Genomic DNA, 25,430 nt, shown 5'->3' on the forward strand with positions numbered 1-25,430 from the left:
TTCGTGTGAGAGATCGCAGGTTCGATCTCAGCACAATGCAAAGTTTATTGTCAGCAATTTGTGTGGTTTTTTTAACATCAAAATGTGCGTCTCTATCTTCAAATCAAATCAAATCAAACTTTATTTATATAGCACTTTTCCTACAAATAATGAAACACAAAGTGCTTAACAGAAAAAAAAAACAAGAAAAAACAAATAAACATAAAACTTATTAATGCCCCCCCCCCCCTCACCGCAGACAAAAGCACACTACAATTCACCTAAATTCCTAAATTACACACACAGACACGCACGCAGACACATGGTGTAGACATGGCTAGGCACAGAGGATCCAGGTGACGAAACGGTAACAGGGAGCTGTCCACGCCAGGAGGTCTCATAGCCCGCAGCTACAAGGGGGGGGGGGCCCACAGAGACCATCCCGGCCCGGACGGAAAGAGGAGTCCACACCACAGCGGTGAAGCCGTGGTGCAGAGCTCCACAACCATCCAGGCCAGAACGACCCCCAGGACGACCCCCTGCAGGCCAGAGTCACTCCCAGCATGGAGGCTCCCCATGAGGAAACACTGGAGATAAAAGCTACAAGAAAGCAGGATAAAATACACTAAAGGAGTTTATAAAAAACATAAAACATACAAACATAAAATCCTAAAAGTATGTCTAGAAAGTAAGACATTAAAAACTAAAATAATAAAACAGTAAAATGTATAAAATAGACCATAAATAACAACTAAAATATTTAGATAAAACATTGAGATTAAACAAAAATAAAATACGATAAGAAAGGATAAACTAAATATAAAACAGAGCAGTAAGATTCAATAAAAATAAGGGTGAGCATAATAAATGTAAAAGAGTTAAATGAGTCAGTTAAAAGCCTGATTAAAGAGATGGGTCTTGAGCCTCTTTTTAAAAACATCAACAGTCTCTGCGGCCCTGAGGTTCTCCGGGAGGCTGTTCCACAATCGGGGACCATAAAAACTGAATGCCGCCTCCCCGTGTGTCCTGGTTCTAACTTTTGGTATGGTTAAAAGGCCAGCACCGGAGGACCTCAGGGTCCGTGAGGGTCGATAGGGTAAAAGTAGTGCAGACAAATAAGAAGGCCCAAGACCATTAAGACACTTAAAAACTAGTAAAAGAACCTTAAAATCGATCCTGAAGCGCACGGGGAGCCAATGCAGCGATTTTAAAACAGGTGTAATGTGCTCCCGCCCTCTGGTCCTCGTCAGCACGCGTGCGGCTGAATTCTGTAATAATTGTAGGTTGTACATGTTCTTTTTAGGAAGACCAGAGAGCAGGGCGTTACAATAATCTAAACGACATGAGATAAAAGCATGCATTAGCACCTCCGTACTGGCCTGAGAGAGAAACGGGCGGACTCTGGCTATGTTCTTAAGATGGTAAAAACCGATCTTTGTTATGTTTTTAATATGTGGAATAAAAGTGAGCTCAGAGTCAAAAATCACGCCCAGATTTTTAACTGATTTTGAGGGTTTAAAATCCTGTAACTTTGGCAAAAGTTTCTCTCTCTGGCCTTCGGGACCGATGAGTAAAACCTCTGTTTTGCCCTGGTTGAGCTGTAGGAAGTTTTCTGCCATCCATGACTTGATGTCTAAAATACAGTTAAAAAGGGCATCAATTGGCCCAGTGTCATCAGGAGACACGGCGATGTACAGTTGCGTATCGTCAGAGTAACTATGGAAGCTGATGCCGTGTCTCCTGATGACGTCCCCAAGGGGCAGCATGTACAGATTAAAAAGAGTTGGACCTAAAATTGACCCTTGGGGAACCCCACACTTTATCTTATAGGTTCCTGAGGAACATGTATCCATACTTACGAAGAAACTTCGATCAGTGAGGTAGGACGTGAACCATTTAAGAACAGTACCAGAGAGGCCGACCAGGTGCTTCAGTCTGTTTAATAAAATGTGATGGTCTACTGTATCGAAGGCGGCGGTTAGATCCAGCAGAACCAAGACTGTGAGTTTTTGGTTATCTAAATTGCACCTGATGTCATTTAAAATCTTTAAAAGTGCTGTCTCTGTACTGTGGTTCATCCTAAAACCGGACTGATGAGCCTCTAAAATGTGTGTTGAGTTTAAAAATTCATTCACTTGATTAAAAACAAGTTTTTCTAAAATTTTACTTAAAAACGGTAAGTTGGATACAGGCCGGTAGTTATTTAAAACATTGGGGTCCAACCCACTCTTCTTCAGAAGGGGCTTCACCACCGCCGTTTTAAAGGCGGCGGGGAAGGCACCCGTCTGAAGAGAACAGTTGACCAAATACAAAAGCTGTTCCTCAAAGAACCCATAGAGTGTTTTAAAAAACGGTGTGGGAATGGGGTCTAAAAGGCAGGTTGTGGGCTTTACCTTGGAGAAAACTCTACAAAGTGTCCCCGCATCAACCAAGGCTAAACTCTCCAGTGTTTCCTCAGGTAAAAGCATTGATCCAGGTGTGTTAAGAGTTAAAATCTGTTGAGATAAAAGACTGGATCTAATGTCATCAATTTTACCCCTGAAGTGGTCTGCAAAATCCTCACAGAGGGCATCTGTTGCTGTCTTATGGGATCTGTTCAGGTTTCCATTTGTTAGAAGATCTATTGTGGAGAAAAGGAATTTGGAATTGTTTTTGTTATTTAGAATTAGGTTTTTGAAATGGGCGGTTCTTGCTTTTTTAATACTGTTATTGTAGTACTTAAGGTGTTGGCAAAAAATGTCATAATGAACTGTTAATTTTGATTTCCTCCATCTTCTTTCGGCACTCCTGCAGTTTCTTTTTAGTTTCTTTATTTCCTCAGTTCTCCATGGGGGTGTAGGTTTTATGCTAATTCTTTTAGTTAAAATCGGAGCCACTGAGTCCAGCGTTGTTTTGAGTATTTTGTTAAAATTGTCAACGATAAAATCACAGGGAGCTGGTAAAATTTCTGCAGGAGTGTTCTGTAAAATCTGGATAAAATTTGCAGCCACTTCAGGAGTTAGGTTACGTTTCCTCACCGTTCTCACCGGGGCCTCCCGCTGGTTAAAACTGGTGATGTTAAAAAACACGCAAAAAGGGTCAGACACAGCCAGGTCCACAACAGAGCACGCACCCAGGGACAGGCCGTAGGTTATGACCAGGTCCAGGGTGCGCCCCCTGCTGTGGGTCGGCTGTGTGACATGTTGCTTAAAATCTAGACAGTTTAAAAGGTTTAAAAATTCTCTGGATACTGGGTCTGAGATGTTGTCTAAGTGCAGATTAAAATCACCAGTTATTAAGATCCTGTTGTAAGAGGTGTGAATAATTGATAAAAGTTCAGAGAATTGGCTGATAAAACAGGTGGAATACTGTGGGGGTCTATAGACCGTTATGCAGAGAATTGGGGGGTTGCTAAAAACAAAAGCATGATATTCAAATGATGTGTAGCTGTTAAAAGGAACTGCATTGGATGACATAGTTGTTTTTGTTATTGATGCAGTTCCGCCCCCTCTCTTGCCCCCCCTGGTAGAAAATAGAAAGTTAAAATCTGGCGGGGAGGCCTCAGTGAGAACAACAGGTGCATCTGTGCCAAGCCATGTCTCTGTAAGGAGAATACAGTCCAGTTTCCTGTCTAAAATCAGGTCATTTATAATAAAGGATTTGTTTAAAAGAGAGCGCACGTTCAGCACAGCCATCTTGATGTCTGTGCCGAACGCGCGCTCATCATGGTGCTTTAATGGAACATTAAAAACATAGCTCGATCTAAAAACATTCCTGTGCTTTGTTTTTCTGCTTGAGATGAGTGTTTTGATAATGTGGGTGTCCAGAGATTCTGGTGACAGGGGTGGTGGTGGTGCTGTACAGGTGTGTGTGGTGTTGGTGTATGTGGTGGGTGGGGGTGAGTGAGATGTGCTCCTATGTGTCTGTGTGTTAGCAGTGAGTCATGAGGTGGTGGTGCAGGACTGTACTGTCAGGTCAATGTTTACTGATAAAAGCCGTGACCCCACCTGGTTTGGGTGGAGGCCGTCATGTTTAAAAAGGTGGGGTCTGTTTAAAAAAGCCATAAAATTGTCCACATATGGGATACCTTGGTCCAGGCAGTATCCCTTCAACCACCGGTGCAGCTGGCGGAGGCGACTGGTGGTGACGTCCCCGTAGCGCGGCGGGGGAAGCGGCCCGGAAATGACCAGCCGCTTCCCCGTGTCCAGCAGGCGATCCACCATGGCCCTGAACTCCTGCTTCAGGACCTCCGACTGCCGATTTCTCAGATCATTGATCCCGGCCTCCAGGACCAGCGTGGAGGCCGAGCTGTGCTGATCACACAGGCGCAGGGCGGCGGACTCCACATCTTTCACCCGGGCTCCGGGGTGGCAGAAGGTCCGGCCGCCCTGCACCCTCACATGGCGGACCATCGAGGTCCCGACAACCAGGACAGGTGGAGTGCGCTGCTCCGCGGTCCCGGGGACCAGTACAGGTGGGGTGCGCTGCTCCGAGGGCCGCCTGGAGCTGCGCCTCTGGCGGGAGGGGACCCGGGGTTGGTGACGCCGGCCCGCGGTTGCTCCTGGCCGAGACGGAGAGGCCGAGCCAGGCTGGGCCTGCAGATCCCGGTTCCTGGGCTGGCGAGAGCCACGACCCGCTGGATGGACCGGTCCCTGCGGAGAGCCGAGACGCGCTCCCATCGGCGGGAAATCCTGCATGCTGAGGACGTCGAACCTGGTCCCCAGTGGGAGATCAGGTGGCGGGGCAGGGGGAGATGGACGTCTGGTGCCTCTGGTCACCACGGCCCAGGATTTCTCCGCCCTGAGCGGCGTCGAGCTCACCGGCTCCGGAGCCGCCGCTCCTTCCTCCCTGACGGAGTACTGCCACTCCGCGGGACGGAGACAGGAGGTGGAGGGTGCCGAGGATTTCGGCTTGGCTCCCTGCTGGAGCCAGCGGAGCCCAGCGGGTGCTGCTGCTGGAGATCCGGGGGTGGGAGATCCGGTCCATGGCAGGGTGGTATTTCCCATGGCCGTCATGCTCCGATCACCGGTACCGGATAATCTCAGGTGAGCGATAAACTTCGACTGCGTCGTTGCGACGGTGGAGAAATCCATAAGGATTTTGTCCTTCTCCTTTAGATCAGCTTTCAGGCTTACGATGCTGTCCCTTAATTTTGACAGGGCGGGTAAACAGGTCTCACACACCGCTGCCATCTCAACGGTGTTCCGTGTTCCCGCTTTCCCGCGTTCCGCAATCACTTCCACTTCCGTATGTTGCGTCATCAATCTCTCACTACTACTCTTGCGACGACGCGCATTACTTTTCTCATTCAAACGTGTTACCGTGGCAACACTCGACGCCAAAAAGTGCGCCTCCCTTCATCTGATTGGTCCATATTTGATAGTTCCCCAAAAGTCACCAAATTTTGCATGCAAGGCAGGCCTGGCGATAAATTTGATATTTCATGGTTTGCATTAATGGGCGTGGCCTAACGGCTCAACAGCGCCCCCTAGAATACTTTTCTCTGCCATAACTTTTGAATGGTTTGACATAAAGAGTCGTGGGTGGTGTCATGGGACTCTGTATTGAGTCCTTGACCATAATTGGTGAAAATTAACCCCGCCCCTTCTTCTGATTGGTTGTCCCGATTTTCTGCTATAACTTTTGAATGGTTTGACATAGAGAGTCGTTGGTGGTGTCATCAGATTCTGTATGGAGTCCTTGACTTTCATTGGCCTGAATTAGCCCCGCCCCTTCTTCTGATTGGTTGTCCCGATTATCTGCTATAACTTTTGAATGGTTTGACATAGGAAGTCATGGGTGGTGTCATTTCTGATATGCTTATGGGGGCGGTGGCCGTGAGTGCGAGGGCCCGTTCATCGCTGCTTGCAGCTTTAATTATTATTATTATTTTCCTGACAAAAGGAAGGCCTTTTTGCCCCCCTAAACGTGCCCAAAAAGTCACCAAATTTTGCACCCAAGTCAGGCCTGGCGAAAAATTTAATGGTTTGCATTAATGGGCGTGGCAAAATGGCTCAACAGCGCCCCCTTGAAAACTTTGCGCCTCAAGCCCCACGATACGGTTTGACGTACATGCACGAAAATCGGTAAACATCTGTATCATGGGACAACTTAAAGAAAAGTCTCTTGGCGTCATGCCCGAAACCGAACAGGAAGTCGGCCATTTTGAATTAATCGTGTCACTTTGGCGCAATTTATGCCATTCCTTCGGCAGTTAATTCAGCCCGAACCGTAACGTGCACCCAGGTGTGTTATACATCAAAATGTGCGTCTCCCTCCTGCGACCACACGCATTACTTTTCTCTTTCAAAAGCGTTACCGTGGCGATGCTAGACGCCAAAAAGCGCGCCCACCCTTCATCTGGTTGGTTCAGACAGAAAAAACTTTGCGCCTCAAGCCCCATAATACGGTTTGACGTACATGAACGAAAATCGGTACACTCCTGTATCATGTCGCAACTTAAAGAAAAGTCTTTTGGCGCCATGGCCGAAACCGAACAGGAAGTCGGCCATTTTGAACATTCTGAATTAATTGCGTAATTTTGGAGCAATATATGCCATTCCTTCGAGAGTTAATTCAGCCCGTACCGTATCGTGAACCCAGATGTGTTATACATCAAAATGTGCGTCTCCATCCTGCGACTACACGCATTACTTTTCTCTTTCAAAAGTGTTACCGTGGCGATGCTAGACGCCAACAAGCGCACCCCCCCTTCATCTGATTGGTCCATATTTGATAGTTCCCCAAAAGACACCAAATTTTGCATGCAAGCCAGGCCTGGCGATAAATTTGATATTTCATGGTTTGTATTAATGGGCGTGGTAAAATGGCTCAACAGCGCCCCCCGGAAAGCTTTGTGCCTCAAGCCCCACAATACGGTTTGACGTACATGCACGAAAATCGCTACACACCTGTATCATGGCACAACTTAAAGAAAAGTCTCTTGGAGCCATGGCCGAAACCAAACAGGATGTCGGCCATTTTGAATAAATTGTGTCATTTTGGCGAAATTTATGCCATTCCTTCGGCAGTTAATTCAGCCCGAACCGTAACGTGCACCCTGGTGTGTTATACATCAAAATGTGCGTCTCCATCCTGCGACACCACGCATTACTTTTCTCTTTCAAAAGTGTTACCGTGGCGACGCTAGACGCCAAAAGGCGCGCCCCCCCTTCATGTGATTGGTCCATATTTGATAGTTCTCCAAAAGTCACCAAATTTTGCATGCAAGCCAGACTTGGCGATAAATTTGATATTTCATGGTTTGCATTAATGGGCGTGGCCTAACGGCTCAACAGCGCCCCCTAGAATACTTTTATATGCCATAACTTTTGAATGGTTTGACATAGGAAGTTGTGGGTGGTGTCATGGGACTCTGTAATGAGTCCGTAAGCTTCGTTGGCCTTAATTAGCCCCGCCCCTTCTTCTGATTGGTTGTCCCGATTTTCTGCTATAACATTGGAATGGTTTGACATAGGAAGTCTTGGGTGGTGTCTTTTCTGATATGCTTATGGGGGGCGGTGGCCGTGAGTGCGAGGGCCCGTTCATCGCTGCTTGCAGCTTTAATTATTATTATTATTATTCTTGCCGTAAATAAATTGCCTTTTTGGAGGCCTTAAAATGCTCGAAAACTCACCAAATTTTGCACACGCTTCCAGAGTCGCGTAAAATTACGTATTTTATGGGCGACAGGCATGGGTCCACAAGAATGGGCTCTATAGCGCCACCTATTTTATGTTTTTTGACGAGCCCCACAATATGGTTTGACTTACAGCAATGACCTTTATGTGTGTATTATATTAGACAAAGAGCTACAAAAAAGTCTTTTGGACCCATGGTCTAAGTTACACAGGAAGTCCGGCATTTTGAACAGAAAATGTCATTTTTCATGAATTCTGATCATTTCTAGGCCTCGTACTTTAACGAACTCCTCCTAGAGATTTTATCGGATTGGCTCACAACTTGGTTTGTACAATCTAGACACATGGCCGACGCTAAATTGCGAAGCTTTTAAGTTTCTGCCAGAGGGCGTGACCGTAGTGATCCGGCGAAGTTTGAGGTCATTTTTAAGCTTTGCCATCAAACATCAATTGGCTGTAATTCAGCAATACATGATTTGATGTGGTCGAAAACGTATGTGCATGATTGTAGGTGGAGCCTGAACCCATCTATGGTGGAATATTCAGGATCGGTTGTAGTGCCACCTGTTGGCACCAGGAATTGTCATGTCTTCTAGTTTGCATCTGTGCTCCAAACGAGATCAGTTTCTTGATCTCAAAGTTGGTGAGATAATAGGTAAGGCATTGACGATGAGTGACAGAGAAAACTGTAAGTTTGTGTCAAAGGGCGTTGCCGTTGGAGGTTGTCAAATTTCGGGGTCTCGCCATGAACATAAAAGTTGTTGTAACTTAAACATAATTGGTCAGAATGAACCCAAATTCAATACATTTAATCGGGCTTGCATTCTGAACAAGTGGATATGACAATCTTGGATGAACTCCATAGCGCCACCTTTTGGTCAGGTATACATTTTTCATCAAATTATGTGCTTTAGTTGCTGTTTGGTTTATCCAATCTTAATGCAATTGACACATTTGATTGGCAGTAGGTTCCTTGTTGACTGTGTCGCGTATCGTGGTTATTTCTTGAAAGGAATTGGCATTTTTATGTCACTCTGTATTTCTGGAAAAATATTAATTAAAAATCAAAGATTTTGTGTAAGGAAAATCAAATGACAGTTTCAGATAGCTTACAACAGGAGTAAAAAATCATACACTGTAACATATTGTTTTTGAACAACTTGGTCACTCTAAAAATTAAAAAAATTAACTAATAACGTAAAAAGCTATGTCTTTGTCAATAAATGTCATAGACATATGGGACTTCATAAGTATATTGTTTACTGTATTTTGAAAATGTCCTGTGATTTTGATGAACCTAATCATTAGACGTGATTTTTCATGAATATTTATGTGTGATCAGACTGTGTCTCAGTCAGATCCAGCAGGACTGCTGCAGCTGAGAAGACTGCTGCAGCAGCACTGGGAGGGGAGGGGAGGGGTTGAGCTCCCGCGGGGGGAAGGTGGGGGGATGAGTGCAGTTTGGAATGCGCGCGCAGCTCCCCGGGGGAGGGGGGGTGGGGCGCGGCCGCCATCTTGGACCGGGCGCCGATCGATGCGGCCGCCATCTTGGACAGGGCATTATTTGCGTCTTAGTGCATCATTTCTACTGAGCAAGGTTTCTCCCGGACTACAATCATTCATAACTCCCAGACTCTTTACCCGATTTCCACACAGTTTGGTTTGTTACAAACGGCAGAGATGTAGTTACGATACAGGATGCTGTCACACGTTAAAAATACGTACATTTATTCTGAAAGACTTTGTATTATGCTCTTTTACAAAGACATATGGTTTTTGTATAAATTGTATAAGGAAATAAGTTTGATTGTTTATTTGAATTTATTTTAAGAGGAGAGGGGTGTGTTGTTGTATTTATATATATTTATTTATTTATTTAGTTGAGAGTGAGAGTGACCTCATGCAAATATCTGAGATTAATTCCAATATCTGCTCAACAAACCACTTGCTCAGAAATTATTGTCTGTGTTTTGAAATATGTATACACTGTTGACATTTTTTATTTTTTTTTTTTTTGAGTCATTTTTCTTTCTTTTCTATTATTATCATAGCCTGTAATTCCTGTATATAATCGAATTGAATCAATGTATTTTACAATTAGCTGTGATGTACAATAATTGTCATTAAAACCGATAATATTCCTATTTGTTTTAATTGAAATGAGAGAAAAACATTTAATTTTATTAAAATAGAAAAATAATATTTATAGCTTATAGGCTATAAAAATAATGTTCATTAAAGCAGTATATAAATACCATGTTATAGCTATGTTTCTGGTTGTTTTCATATAAAAGTACGTTTTTCAATGTTTATAATTATTCACAAGTATGCAGTGTTATAACTACATCTCTGACGTTCATAACAAACTAAACTGTTAGAAAATCTGTTGAGAATTGAGCAAGTTAAGGTTGTTTAAGCAGTACAGGCACCATTAAACACAATGTTATTCTGAGCGAGTTCTCCTGTGGCAAGATGGCCGCCGTGTGACGACGTCGCTCTCCATTGGCAGCAGCGCGGACGAGTCATCTAGCCTTTATATATGGGGAGAACCGAGGAGGAGGGAGGAGGGGGGGAGCGGGGGAACGTTGTTGCATGCGCACCATAGACATATATAAAGGCTAGATGACTCACGGCGGAGTCTCCAGCGTCGTTCACCCGCGGCCATCTTGCCACAGGAGACTCTCTGGTGCGCATGCGTGCGCTATAGTTGTTGCTGTTGGAGGGTGAGTGGTCTGTACAGACAAAAATACTCATAACTTGCTGAAATCTTGACGGATTTACAAACGGATTGGTTCATCATAAACGTCATTAACGTGGGTATGATTCGGGATGCTTGGACATGTTGAAATTCGTATCTCTTCGTTGCGAAAAACCACCTAATCATGCAGCATATACAATAATATCAATATCAATATAATAGTATCACCACTAACTAACGTTACCTGCCCAAGTTATCAAGGGTGACCACCAGTACTCAAGTTGTAAAAAAAAAAAAAATCAGGTGGGGATGGTGGATTTTATCATATGGGGACAGATAATTTGTGCTGATTACAAATAATATAATATATTACAAATAATAGCAGTGACCAAAACACCTGCAGAAATACTGCAGGAATGACATAGCAGCAGTTAAATGCAGCCTTCTGTAAGCTTTATTCGGCGGCGCATGTCTGTAAACCGGCATGCAGCTCGCTTTTTTCATCTCTACCGACACAGAGACCACTTATATAAAACCACACTGATTTTGAGTCAAACCCGTCTTTTTAAATTAAATTTTTATACAGAAAATAATTACAGTGCATGTATTACACCTTATTTCACAGCAGCTTTGCAATTTATTATATTATTATCGGCTTTCAGCCGAGATCTGGTCGGGACCGCGCAGCGCCGCGGAGGAGGTGCATTCAGGGACCGGTCGGAATTCTAATATGGCCGATTATCCTCCTGGTGCGTTCAGGGACAACTGGAATTTACTGTATTTGGCGAGAATTGATCGTTGCTTCATTTGCTTAAAAATTATTTAAAGGTGACCTATTATGGCATTTAATGTATATTTTAAACCGGCATTGAATGTCTTAAAAACAAGCTTTTGAAGGTTTTTTCTACATAAATGAGAAATTCAGCCTCTGGGCCATGTCTTTATTTTTACCGTTTCTAACCTTCTCTATGAGGGATTCTGAGGGGAGGGGGGGCTATGTTAATGAGGCTCTGTGCTGATTGGCTGCCTGAATGACGTGTAGCAGGGGAGCTTTAAGCCTGAATCACAGTTGTGGGTCAATGATGTATAAGGCCTTTGAGAGGCCTATTTTTAAAATACTTAAAATAAAGATGTATTTGGCCATTTTCCAAACATTTGGAATGTAGTGTGCATATACGTGCATGTGAAAACTTAAAACTAAGGTATTTAAGTGTTTTTAAACCTACATTAATAGGGCAACGACCTTAAAAAAGTCATTGGGGGCGACCGTTATTTATCTCAAAATTAATAGATTTCCTTAACAAAATTTATATTTTAATAAGTATCAGTAATTAAATTAACTTTTCAAGAAAGATAGACTCATGTGTCCTTTCATTTTTGAAAACCATTTTGAAATACATTTTATCTATAATGGAAGTGTCACCCTCATAAAGCCATTTATGCATACTATACCAATGATTTGTATTTGAACCAAAACTGATAGACATTAAATGTTGAATTTGGTACAAAATTGCCATTCGTTGATTACCCCACATGACGGGTGGTCGCCCCAAATGATGAGAAACAGCAGACAGTTAAGATTTGAGACAAATTTAAAGACAAATATTAAAGAATCAGCATAACTATGTCATTGTATGTTCCTATGTTTTTCATAATAGGTCCCCTTTAAAGAGGGATAACCTTAATTTATAGTTAGAAGGAGAACCATGAACATTTTCAATATGTTTTGCAAGACGTGGACCCACATTTATAAAGAAATCATTGAATTTATTAGCAATTTGTGTATGCTCTGTTATCTTATGCGCCATCCTGAAATGTAGACTGGGCTGGAATAGATTATTTTTTTTCTTGTTGAGTGATTCTTTCAATATTATCCATAGATCATTTATTTATTTCTAATAAGGTGGTTGTATTTATTCCTATAATTTTTGTATGTAGCACAATTTAAAGGACTAGGACTTTGTAAATGCCTTTTATGAAGCTTGTTTTTCTTTAAAGCGGATTTCCTAAGTTCTATAGTAAACCATGGTTTGTTAAGGTTTTCAGAGCTTCCTTTATCTTCCTTTATCGTTACACACCTGTATCATAGCACAACTTAAAGAAAAGTCTCCTGGCGTCATGGCCGAAACCGAACAGGAAGTCGGCCAGTTTGAATTAATCATGTAATTTCGGCGCAATTTATGCCATTCCTTCAGCCGCTTCTTCGCCCGAACCGTAACGTGCACCCAGGTGTGTTATACATCAAAATGTGCGTCTCCATCCTGCAATAACGTGCATAACTTTTCTCAGTCAAAAGCGTTACCGTGACGATGATAGACGCCAAAAAGCGCGCCCCCACTTCATCTGATTGGTCCATACAGATAAAACTTCGTGCCTCAAGTCCCACAATACGGTTTGACGTACATGCACGAAAATCGGTACACACCTGTATCATGTCACAACTTAAAGGAAAGTCTCTTGGCGCCATGGCCGAAACCGAACAGGAAGTCAGCCATTTTGAACATTTTGAATTAATCGTGTAATTTTGGCGCAATTTATGCCATTTCTTCGGTCATTAATACGGCCCGAACCGTAACGTGCACCCAGGTGTGTTATACATCAAAATGTGCGTCTCCATCCTCTGACACCACGCATTACTTTTCTCTTTCAAAAGCGTTACCGTGGCGACGCTAGACAGCAAAAAGCGCGCCCACCCTTCATCTGATTGGTTCAGACAGAAAAAACTTTGCGCCTCAAGCCCCATAATACGGTTTGACGTACATGAACAAAAATCGGTACACACCTGTATCATGTCGCAACTTAAAGAAAAGCCAGGCCTGTCGATACATTTGATATTTCATGGTTTGCATTAATGGGCGTGGCTTAACGGCTCAACAGCGCCCACTAGAATACTTTTCTCTGCCATAACTTTTGAATGGTTTGACATAGAGAGTTGTGGGTGGTGTCATGGGACTCGGTATTGAGTCCTTGACCATAATTGGTGAAAATTAGCCCTGCCCCTTCTTCTGATTGGTTGTCCCGATTTTCTACTATAACTTTTGAATGGTTTGACATAGAGAGTCGTGGGTGGTGTCATCAGAGTCTGAATAGAGTCCTTGACCTTCATTGGCTTGAATTAGCCCTGCCCCTTCTTCTGATTGGTTGTCCCTTTTTTCTGCTATAACTTTTGAATGGTTTGACATAGAGAGTCGTGGGTGGTGTCATTTCTGATATGCTTATGGGGGGCGGTGGCCGTGAGTGCGAGGGCCCGTTCATCGCTGCTTGCAGCTTTAATTCATTAAATAATTCATTTATTACCTATTTCAATGTTGCAAGAAATGTATTTTTCCTATTTCCCAGTTAATTCTAGTTTGTTCAGATGTTTTCTTCCAGGTTCAGACACATCTCTGGTTCTTCAGTTGTTCCCGTCTGATACATTCACATGTTTAGTTTTTATGTCAGAAATTAGAAGATGAATTTTAAGAATAAACAAACTGGACTAAAGCAGAGAAGAAGAAACCAGAGCAGTAAGATGGTCAGTGTGGATCAGCAGGAGATCAGCCTGATGTCTGCAGGTTAGTGTCAACACAACTTTCACATCAGATTCATCTGAACACAAAACTAAAACATGTCTGACCTCAGAGTCTCCAGTCTGCAGTCTGAACTCTCCAGGAAACCACACAGATGTTTCACTCCTGAATCCCGCAGGTAGTTCTGACTCAGGTCCAGATGTTTCAGATGTTCCAGGTGGGAGGGGTTGGACTTCAGAGCTGAGACCAGAGAAGAACAGCTGATCTTTGACAAACTGCAGTCCTCCAACCTGAATGAAGAATAAAAGATGTGAGCTGAAGCCAACAGGATGCAGGTTCCAACAGTCCAACAGAACCAGTGAAAATGCTGCTGCTCCAATAAAGACGTAGTGACTTCAGCTCTGCAGCTCTACAGCTCCACCAGTGGATCATCCATACAAACTCATGTTGTGTTGAAATATCTCAGTCGGTACAAATGTTAGAATCTCAGTGTTTGGGATCAGATGAAACATCTTGGACAGATGAAGATGAAGATGTTTGTAGACGACACTTCAGCTTGTTTCTAACGATGTCAGGAGCAGATTAGTCCAGAGACCAGGATGGTTCAGTGCAGGTCAGGTGTTTGTGGCTGCAGGACTCACAACTTTTACAACTTCAGTCAAAGAACAAACCTCAGAGTCTCCAGTCTGCAGTCTGGACTCTCCAGAAGAACACACAGCTGCTTCACATCTGAATCCTGCAGCCTGTTCTTACTCAGGTCCAGATGTTCCAGATGGGAGGGGTTGGACGTCAGAGCTGAGACCAGAGAATAACAGCTGATCTTTGACAAACTGCAGCGCTGCAACCTGAATGAAGAATAGAAGATGTGAGCTGAAGCACCAGGATGCAGGTTCCAACAGAACCAGTGAAAAAGAGCTTCATCAATATTCATGACATCATGCTGCTGCTCCAATAAAGACGTAGTGACTTCAGCTCTGCAGCTCTGCAGCTCCCCCAGTGGATCCATCCATACAAACTCATGTTGTGATTGAATATCTCAGTCGGTACAAACGTTAGAATCTCAGTGTTTGGATCAGATGAAACATGTTGGACAGATGAAGATGAAGATGTTTGTAGACGATGCTGCGTGATCTCTGCACAAACGAACATTCTGCTGCACAGGTTCAGTTCATGTTGGGATGGAATAAAGACGTCTTTGTTGAGGGAATATCGTTCACCACTATATACTGCACACCTGTGCTCCACGGAGAGGAAAGCAGCCTGCAGACACTTCAGCTTGTTTCTAATGATGTCAGGAGCAGATGAGTCCAGAGACCAGGATGGTTCAGAGCAGCTCAGGTGTTTGTGGCTGCAGAACTCACAACTGTTACAACTTCAGTCAAAGAACAAACCTCAGAGTCTCCAGTCTGCAGTCTGGACTCTCCAGAAGAACACACAGCTGCTTCACATCTGAATCCTGCAGCTCGTTCTTACTCAGGTCCAGATGTTCCAGATCAGACGGGTTGGACTCCAGAACTGAGACCAGATCATCACAGCTGATCTCTGACAAACTGCAGCGCTCCCACCTGGAGAAAGAATAAAACACAGATAAACATCTAGATGAGTGTTTTCTCCTCCGTTCAGGGGGGTGTGGTGGGCAACACTGGAGTTTCACAGTCACAAGGTTCCTGGTCCAAATCCTGGCCCGGTTCTTTCTGCCTGGCGTTTCCAGGATCTTCCCTCATGTTCACTCAGAAACTCCACAATTCAGAAACACGTCTGTCAGGATTCTTGAAGCTTCCACATTAAACGCAGGACGGAGATACTGGTTCATCTCTTTGATCAGATAATCATTTTTAACGACAGCCAACAAAGTACTACATTTACTTTCAGGAATGTGGTAACAAAGTATTATAGAGTAGTGGTGAGTACTCTGATTACTATCGGGGGATCATGGAGAGCCTGTATGGACTTGGGAATGCAGGACTGGACTTTTACTGGTTCTGTTGCTGCTATCAAATTCAACATTCATCAATGTTTTGGTATTTCTATCATAATTATTATAATTATTTTATCATATTTCTGTTAATAATGGATGAAACACAAATGACAGACTTATCACAATCAAACAGAAGCGATTGTAGGAGGAGAAGAGGTTCTGGAGAACTCCATACAGGACCTGCATCATCCCACTGATAGTAATAAGAGTATTAAACACTATTCAACAATATTCCTGAAAGTAAACAAAGCACTTTGTTTTTCAAAATGAAAAACTACATTTGACTCTCTCAGCTGATTATACGTCTTACTTTTAGCTCTGCGGAGTCACAGATGTGACTTATTTTACAGTGTTTGGAGCATCTTCATGAAGGAAAGCAGCAGTTTGGTCTTGTTGATTGTGAGATGTGATATCTGACATAACGATGCTGAACATCTTCTGCTCCAGGATCTGGTGTGGACTGTCTGAGGGAGCAGCAGCAGGAAGAGCTGCTGGTCCTTTCACTGGATCACAACTGTATCTACTTATTACAGATAACATCTATTTTCATGGAATAAAGGTTGGGATGATCAGAGTGGTGTTGATTGACAGACTAATGTTACTTCCTGTTGCTTCTTTCCTCCTGCTGCTCTCTGCAGCCTCTGCTGCTCCTCCCTCCACAGACGCCACACGTGTTAAAGGCTGATGGGAAAACATGCGTGGTGCTGGTTCTGGCGTGGAGACCAGTTTATCAACGAGCGTTGTCTCCGTTCCTCCAGAACCAGGACAACAACGGCTGCAGGAAGCTTCTGAACGTCACTCATGAGTTCTGGACCGGGGAGCTGCTGACTGAGAGAGCTGTTGGACGCTTCCATTGTTGACTCAAGCAACACTTTTACTCTACAATATGTTCACATGTGGGACGGTGCACGTGCAGTGAATGTGCAGCAGCGCGGAGCCGGGGGAGAACGTCTGCTGTAAAGAGATACGGCGGTACCGACAAACCCCGACCTCACAGCGACTACAGCGGGTCTGTGACGGTTCCCTGGTATGATATGATATGGGGTTATATTATATTATTGTATTGTGTCATAGTATATGGTGGTAGTATGTTATTTGATTGGTCTGGTGTAGCATTTTATATATTATATATTGGTTATTTAGATTCTCTTTGCTTTTCAGTCCTAATCCTTTTTTCCTTGTTTTTCAGTGGACTGGGAGCAGAGCAATCATGGCCAGCATTAATCAGCCAAGTGTCGGCACCTGGGCCCGGGTGGCCGACACCCAGTATAAAAGCCTGTCTCCCAAGTCCCTGCGGGAGTTCTGTGGTATTCAGTTCTCCTCTACCCCTCTCCCACTATGCACCTTTTTTATCATTTCTGTTAATACATCCAACATGCACCCACATACATTCCACTCATGCATACACACACTACACTACTGATTACTGACTTCCACACCTCATCTGTTTGTTTGCTCACTCATTTGTTCGTTTGATTATTTACCTTTGCTTATTTAATACATTTATAGTATTTTGAGTACTGCGTCTCCCCTGCTTTTTGTTGTACCCTTGGCTCCCCTAGGCCAGGGTCTAACAGGTCCATGAAGAACCTTCTGGAGGGAGATGAAGAGTTTCCTGCCAGCTGATCCCCCTCATCATCCTCACCTCTTTCTCTTCTATTTAAACCGTCTGCAGCTCTCACTCTCACCAGAGTGGGTTTGTGGTCTCCCTGCAGATACCGGTCTCCAGCAGTTCTCCTGGGACTGCTATGCTGGACCAGATCTGTGTCCTTGGACCTGTTTCAGGTCCAGCCCTGATCGCTACGTGTGTCTGAGCGTATCTGTCTGTCTTGGGTTCTGACCCTGGCCCGCTGTTCCTGGATCTGTCTTCTGCCTCACATTAACCGAACTACAGACCGTCCTGGTCTCTGGACCGGTGGCCCGTCCCTGCATGGTAACAAACTAACATGTTGTTCAGGTTTCAGCGGACTGGGCTGGAATGACGGCTCACCAGGCGTAAAGAGACCTCATCTAAATAATTATTAAAATAGGAATCAGAGGGGATCAGGAGAGGCGAGATGGTAGCCGTCAGCAGAAACCCGTCTTCCTTCAGGACATGTGTGGTCTGTGTCTTCAGGGGGGTCTGTCTCCGTCAGAGATGAGCTTTCATAGAGGATTTAAAGATGAATATGTAACTCAGTTCTGTCAGGTTCTGTCTGGACCTGGAGCTGCTTCCTGACAGCAGGAACACACATGTGTGATGGTGAGGTGTGTGTGGTTCTAACAGAACACACATGTGTGTGGTTCTAACAGAACACACATGTGTGATGGTGAGGTGTGTGTGGTTCTAACAGAACACACGTGTGACGGTGAGGTGTGTGTGGTTCTAACAGAACACACATGTGTGACGGTGAGGTGTGTGTGGTTCTAACAGAACACACGTGTGACGGTGAGGTGTGTGTGGTTCTAACAGAACACACATGTGTGACGGTGAGGTGTGTGTGGTTCTAACAGAACACACGTGTGACGGTGAGGTGTGTGTGGTTCTAACAGAACAGACATGGATCACAGCAGGTTTCACATGAAATGTGAGTGAATGATGAAGAAGCAGCAGGAGGTTCAGATGATCAACACCTGAAACTCCTTCACCTGGACTGACGGAGTCTTCTCTGTTTGAGGAAACCAAAACCTCCAAGAAAACTCCAAAAGCTCCAGTCAGAACCGACCTGAGAGTCTGCAGCTGGTAGTCTGGACTCTCCACCAGACCAGACAGCTGCTCCACATCTGCAGCCTGCAGCTTGTAGTTGTTACTCAGGTCCAGATGTTTCAGGTGGGAGGGGTTGGACTTCAGAGCTGAGACCAGAGAAGAACAGCTGATCCCTGACAGACCGCAGCACTGCAAGCTGCACAAAGACACCAGAGAAGAAGAAACCAGAGCAGTCAGATGGTCAGTGTGGATCCGCAGGAGATCAGCCTGATGTCTGCAGGTTAGTGTCAACACAACTTTCACATCAGATTCATCTGAACACACAACTAAAACATGTCTGACCTCAGAGTCTCCAGTCTGCAGTCTGGACTCTCCAGGAAACCACACAGATGTTTCACTCCTGAATCCTGCAGCTGGTTCCAGCTCAGGTCCAGATGTTTCAGGTGGGAGGGGTTGGACTTCAGAGCTGAGACCAGAGAAGAACAGCTGATCTCTGACAACACGCAACCCTCCAACCTGAATGAAGAAGAAACAGCTGATGACTTCTGTAACCGTGTTGAAATAAATATTTCAGGAAACATATTTGTATAAATAAGTTCATAGTTAAACAGCTCTGAAGTTGAAATGTTAAGTCATTGACCAGCAATAATGTTTTGGTATTGTTCACTAAGTGATGTTATTAAGGTTAATGTCACTGAAAATGCTGAAATGCTGAAACAAAAAGTGTGTAAAATGGAAAGGAAGTGGTTCTCTTGTAAGTCTGTAAACTCTTATCGTGCATGGAAAAAGTCTAGTCTATAAAAAAGCCCTTCACACAGCAATAACAGCTCATTACTCATCGTGGATAAAGGATAATAAAAATAACCCACGTTTTGTGTTCAGCGCTGTAGCCAGGCTGACAAAGAGACTCAACTCTGTTGAGCCGAGCTTCCTGCAGCTCTCAGTAGTGACGACTTTATGAGCTTCTTTAGCAGCAAAATCATCAGGATCAGAGTAGAAATCAACTAGGACGACCCGGTAGCCGCTGTGGGCGTTTCTTCAGCTTTAGTGACTTCCTCAGGCTCTGACTTGACTCTAGACTGCTTCGATCCTGTAGACCTCCCCGAGCTGACCTCAGTCGTCAATAGAGCTAAATCATCCACGTGTTTGATAAACCCTGGCCCGACTACTCAAAAATGTTTTTCACGTCTCTCCGGTGTTGGCCTCACTCCACTGGTCCCCGTAAAACTTGGAATCCAATTAAAATGGCATTACTTGCGTATAAAGTCCATCCATCCATTAATTTTCTTCCGCTTATCCAGAATTGGGTTGCGGGGGCAGCAGCCTCAGCAGGGATGCCCAGACTTCCTTCACCCCAGACACTTCCTCCAGCTCTTCCAAGGGGAGTCCGAGGCGTTCCCAGGCCAGCCGAGAGACATAGTCTCTCCAGCGTGTCCTGGGTCTCCCCCGGGGTCTCCTCCCGGTGGGACATGCCTGGAACACCTCCCTAGGGAGGCGTCCAGGAGGATCCGGTACAGATAGGTGGGGCCTCTCGGTGTGGACGGCCACCCATAGGTAGTGTTTTCCTCACCTGGATCGTTAGTGCTAAGCCATGTCACCAGTCCACTTACTGTGTGTGTGTGTGTGTGTGTGTGTGTGTGTGTGTGTGTGTGTGTGGGCGTGTGAGTGTGAGTACATGTATATGAGTGTGAGTGAGTGTGTGTGTACGCGTGGGGGGTGGGGTCGTATGGAATGTTTTTAAATTGTCTTTTTTATTGTTATTTTATTCTGCATGTAAAGCACCATGTGTTGCATTTATATTGTATGATTTGGTGCTATACAAATAAATAAAGTTTAAGTTTAAGATGCCCAAGCCACCTCAGCTGACTCCTCTCAATGTGAAGGAGCAGCGGCTCGACTCCGAGCTCCTCCCGGGTGACCGAACTCCTCACCCTATCTCTAAGGGAGCGTCCAGCCGCCCTGCGGAGGAAACTCATCTCGGCCGCTTGTATCCGCGATCTCGTCCTTTCGATCACTACCCAAAGTTCATAACCATAGGTGAGGGTAGGTGCGTAGATTGACCAGTAAATCGAGAGCTTCACCTTTCGACTCAGCTCCTTCTTTACCACGACGGTCCAGTACATCGACCGCATTACTGCGGACGCTGCACCGATCCGTCTGTCAATCTCACGCTCCATCGTTCCCTCACTCGTGAACAAGACCCCAAGATACTTGAACTCCTCCACCTGAGGTAGGACTTCTCCACCCACCCGGAGAAGGCACGCCACCATTTCCTGGTGGAGAACAACGTATAAAGTCCAAAACGGCCTAACTCCCCGATATTTGCAGGACCTGATAGTTCCTCATGTTCCTAACAGAGTTCTCCGTTCTCAGAGTTCAGGTTTACTGCTAGTTCCTACAGGATCCACATGTAGATCTGGAGGACGGGTCTCCTGCTACCAGGAACCGTTACTATGGAAACAACTTCCAGTTCCGGTTCAGGAGGCTGACACCACCTCCACCTTTTAAAGTTAGTGTTCAGTAAACCTCTAGTTAGTGTTTAGTAAACCTCTAGTTAGTGTTCAGTAAAGCCTCTAGTTAGTGTTCAGTAAACCTCTAGTTAGTGTTCAGTAAAGCCTCTAGTTAGTGTTCAGTAAACCTCTAGTTAGTGTTCAGTAAACCTCTAGTTAGTGTTCAGTAAAGCCTCTAGTTAGTGTTCAGTAAACCTCTAGTTAGTGTTCAGTAAACCTCTAGTTAGTTCTGTTTGCAGGCTGCATGAGCTGCCCCTCAGCCACCTCAGTGTCTGCTGTCTACATCTGCTTATATATTCATCCCTGTAGTGCACCAACTAACCATTGTGTCTGTGTCTCTCCTTTCTCTGTTCTTCATTCTCTCCACTCTGTTCTCTCTTTTCCTGCTCTGCCCAGCTGGTCTTCAGCCCCCCCCCCCCCCCCCCCCCCCCCCCCCCCTGTAATAATTGCTCGGGGGTCATGACGCTGTATTAAAAAAAATTGAATTGAAAATATTCATTTGTGTAGCGAGTTTTGATGTTAATAGGAGCTCATTGTGTTCATTAAAATAAGAAAAAAGACAAATATGGAAGTTAAGTTAATATATTTTATATGGCAATTCTGTTGTGAACAGCCAATTGCATTTAAGGGTGGGAGGGGCCAAGGATACGATTGAATGTGTGTAGTGGGGAGGGGGGCGGAGTTACAGCTGTGGGGGAGGATGCAGGACGTCTGCTGCAGGGTGACACGTGTTATCTGATGTGACGGGAGACTCTCAGGTGTCCAACCAGGACTCTCAGAAACTGAAGTGGTGGTAGAGTCGGTCAGTTCAAGTCACTCATTCAACAAAGACGTTGACCCGAGTTAGCTGCTAAGACAGTCCTAATTGCTTGGCATGGACTTTGTTAAGAAGTGATGGAGCCTGACAGCGTCGCCGTGTGAGGAGAGGCTGAGTCATCTCTGCAGCTGCTGGATATCTGCTCATCCTCCAAGACTGGGGTGGTGCAACGTCTTTGAAGGGACCATTGTCTTATTCAGCCTTCGTTTGTTGGTGGCTGCAACATTTGGACATTTGAGTATTACTTTATTTAACTGCAGACTATAAGTTAAAGGTATTCTCCCTGATTTGGGAGAGCTAGCAAGAATTTTTACATTTTGAAAGTGGCACCTCCTCCTGGCCCCGCCCCCTCCTCTAAGCCCCCATCCCCACGGACCCCCATACTGCTTCCGAGCCGGAGCTGCTGCGGCTCTTCACGTGTCCCCGCGGGCTGCTGCTGCTCGGCAGAGAGTCCTGCAGCAGCAGCCCGGACTAACGGCTCTGCTCCCCGCTCACCCACACAGCGGGGACCGAGCTGCTCTGGAAATAACTACATAATAACTACATACTGGGGTCCGTGGCAGAAGGGAGGGAGGGAGGGGGTTACACTGGGACACTGTGAGCCCAGGAGGACCCGTGGGAAGTGGACACGGGGGGCTGGAAGCGAGTGCGCGCATGGGACAGGGCGGGGGGGCGTGGTTTAAAATGAAGGCATCTAATTGGTTCTTTCCCTTCCTGCCAAGCCTCTGGTCCTGGACCAGTCCGTTTCATTCGGACCGAATGGGCGGGGCTTAGAGGTGCCTCTTTTAAATCTTGCTAGCTTTCCAAAATCAGGGATTTGTTGCATAGAATACCTTTAATTATCTGGGCCCAAAGGACGTCTCTGAGTTTGATAAAGACCATTCTGAATGCTTTTATCATCCTGATGGTTGGAAGTGTTTCTGAATAGTTTTGAAAGCAATATTTAACTGCTATTTCTGTTTTCTTTAAGTAAAAGTTTTATTATAGGGGCACGGTGGCGCAGCAGGTAGTGCAGCCGTCTCACAGCAAGAAGGTCCTGGGTTCGATTCCCGCCGGGGACGCTGTGGGCACTGAAGTGCGTGTTAGTTCCCCCATGACTTCAGTGCCAACACCCTGGGTGGGGTTGGCGAAAGGGCCTTTCTGTGTGGAGTTTGTATGTTCTCCCCGTGTTCCCCTGGGTAGCTAATGGGAGCTACCCTCACAAAAACATGCACACAGTCCTGGGCTATACATGCCCCCTCTGGCCAACCGGGGCGCCAGATGGGGTGGGGAGGATCCGGCCGGAATAACGTGATCCTTCCACGCGCTACGTCCGGCCGGAGAAACCCCACCCTGTCTGGTGAAAAGATGCGGCCTGCTCACTCCTCAGGTTAAGGAGGAGACCTGAGCTCAGTGCAGGGCCCTCCCGGGGTTGGTAGAGGATGGCAATGCACAGGACTGTTAGGTAGGAGCACTGGGTGATAAAATGGGGAAAAAACCGGGATAAAAATATAAAAAAAAAAAAAAAAAAAAAAAGTAAAAGTTTTATAATTTTCTTGACATGTGTTTATTCACTACTTTTGATCATTTAAGTAGTTAATGCAAATTGGCAGTAATTTGGCGTTTAATGGTTTAAAGATATCAGTATAAAATTTGGAATAAAGTATAAAAGTGAGTGAAAATAAGTTCAGAGACACTGAATTACGTAATTGTATGTTGAAGAGAATTAATGCATGATTGAAGAGTCCCTCATAGTGAAAGACTATATTAGTTAAAGGTGAACGATTGCTTGCACCTCAAGTGAATTATGTTGCCTTATTGAAGGAACCCCAAGTTCTCTGAAGGTTCAAGGAACTCAGGTCAGCACCTCGTTATGGTCACATCCACTGGAGAGGCGCTATACTTCCACTCAGACTGCACTTTAAACTTCAACTCCAACGTTTACACTTTAAACATCATCACACATCTCTTCCAGGAGAGAAGGGAGAAATAAACTTCTGGACATGTTTAATTAAATTAATTATACTATATTAACCTCTAGGGAAATTCTTCTCAGCAGGCTCATAGCCCCTAGAGACTCTAAGGGAACTGATGGTTGCTGAAGAAAGAGTCAGTGTTACAGAGTCACTAGAAAGAGTCTTTCTAGAAGTTTGTAAGTGTTTTCAGGAATGATCTCCTGCAGCCATCTGTATGACAGAGGTTACAAAAAAGAGGTTACAAAAATGAATAGGAAGAAAAAGAAATGTTATTATCAAACAAGGATTAATGAAATAAAATCTGACAGTAAATTGCTGTGGAAAACATTTAACAATGTTCTGGGTAGGGGTTCTATTAGAGCTTCCTCCTTCATTGAGGTGGATGGGGTTTTTATCACTAAGCCATATGACATAGCTCAATACTTTAACAACTTCTTCACCAGTAAAGTAGACAGTTTAAGAAATGACATGTCCTATAGTGATGTGCATTGTGTTTCCAATATATCAAACAAAATTATGAAGAATAAGTCCTGTATGTTTAGTTTTGAACCCATGACCTCCGAGGTGGTGGAGAAACTGTTACTGTCAATACACAGTGAGAAGTCTGCAGGCCTGGATAACCTTGATGGGAAGTTACTGAAGCTTGCTGTACACCTGGTAACAAAACCAATTACTTATATATTTAACCAGAGCCTGATGTGTGGTGTGTGTCCACAAATATGGAAGGAAGCGAAAGTTATCCCACTACCAAAAAACTCTAAAATAAACATCACAGGCGTTAACAGCCGACCTATTAGTATTCTGCCAGTTCTTGCCAAACTGATGGAAAAATATGTATTTAACCAAATTCAATCTTATTTCTCTGAGAATGCACTAAGCACTGACTTCCAGCATGCCTATAGAGAAGGGCTTTCAACAAACACAGCACTGACACAGCTAATAGATGACTGTCTAATGAATGTTGATTCTAAGAGAATTGTGGGGTCTGTATTGCTAGATTTTTCTGCCGCATTTGACATTATTGATCATAATCTTCTGCTTGAAAAACTCTTGTGTTATGGTTTTACCGTACCTGCATTGAAGTGGATAAAAAGCTACTTATCCGGTAGATCACAGAGAGTATACTACAATGGGAGTCTCTCAGATACCAAATATATTTACACTGGAATCCCACAAGGAAGCTGCCTGGGGCCTTTGCTGTTCACCATATTCACAAATGATATGCCATTGGTCCTAGACAGGGCCAATATAGCCATGTATTCTGATGATACTACTCTGTATATGTCTGCTACTAATGTTGAAGATCTGTCTGTAGCTCTCAACAAGGAACTACAATATATATCAGAGTGGGTGGTGAATAATAGGATGGTCCTGAACATCTCAAAGACCAAATCTATTGTATTTGGATCACAGCATATCCTCAAGTCAAAGCCCAAACTGTGTCTGCATCTGAGAGATGTGGAAATTGAGCAGGTAGATGAAACAAAATTACTTGGGGTCACACTAGACAGTCAATTAACATGGTCTACTCATATTGAAAACATAACTAAGAAAATGGGAGGGGGATTATCGATGATTAGGAGATGTGCTGAATTTTTAACTTCAGCATCAGCTGTCCAGGTCATACAGGCACTAGTGATATCCCACCTTGACTACTGTCCAGCTGTGTGGTCCAGTGC

The 25,430-nt window shown here is 44.5% G+C and overlaps 1 protein-coding gene across 3 annotated transcripts in view; it reads right to left on the reverse strand.

Moving 5' to 3' along the window:
• Positions 1-25,430, reverse strand: part of LOC133422945 (NACHT, LRR and PYD domains-containing protein 14-like) — a 471,822-nt gene that overhangs the window by 69,241 nt on the left and 377,151 nt on the right. For 2 of the 3 annotated variants that reach the window (XM_061713003.1, XM_061713006.1), the window contains 5 exons: positions 18,812-18,985; positions 18,489-18,665; positions 15,197-15,370; positions 14,477-14,650; positions 13,913-14,095 (listed from right to left, as the gene is read on the reverse strand). In XM_061713003.1, the coding sequence (XP_061568987.1) occupies positions 13,913-14,095; positions 14,477-14,650; positions 15,197-15,370; positions 18,489-18,665; positions 18,812-18,985 (882 nt within the window). The remainder of the gene's footprint in view (positions 1-13,912; positions 14,096-14,476; positions 14,651-15,196; positions 15,371-18,488; positions 18,666-18,811; positions 18,986-25,430) is intronic. The other variant, XM_061713002.1, reaches the window with a different exon arrangement.

The sequence above is a fragment of the Cololabis saira genome, chromosome 22 (assembly GCF_033807715.1).
Source record: "Cololabis saira isolate AMF1-May2022 chromosome 22, fColSai1.1, whole genome shotgun sequence".
Taxonomy (NCBI): Eukaryota; Metazoa; Chordata; class Actinopteri; order Beloniformes; family Belonidae; genus Cololabis; species Cololabis saira.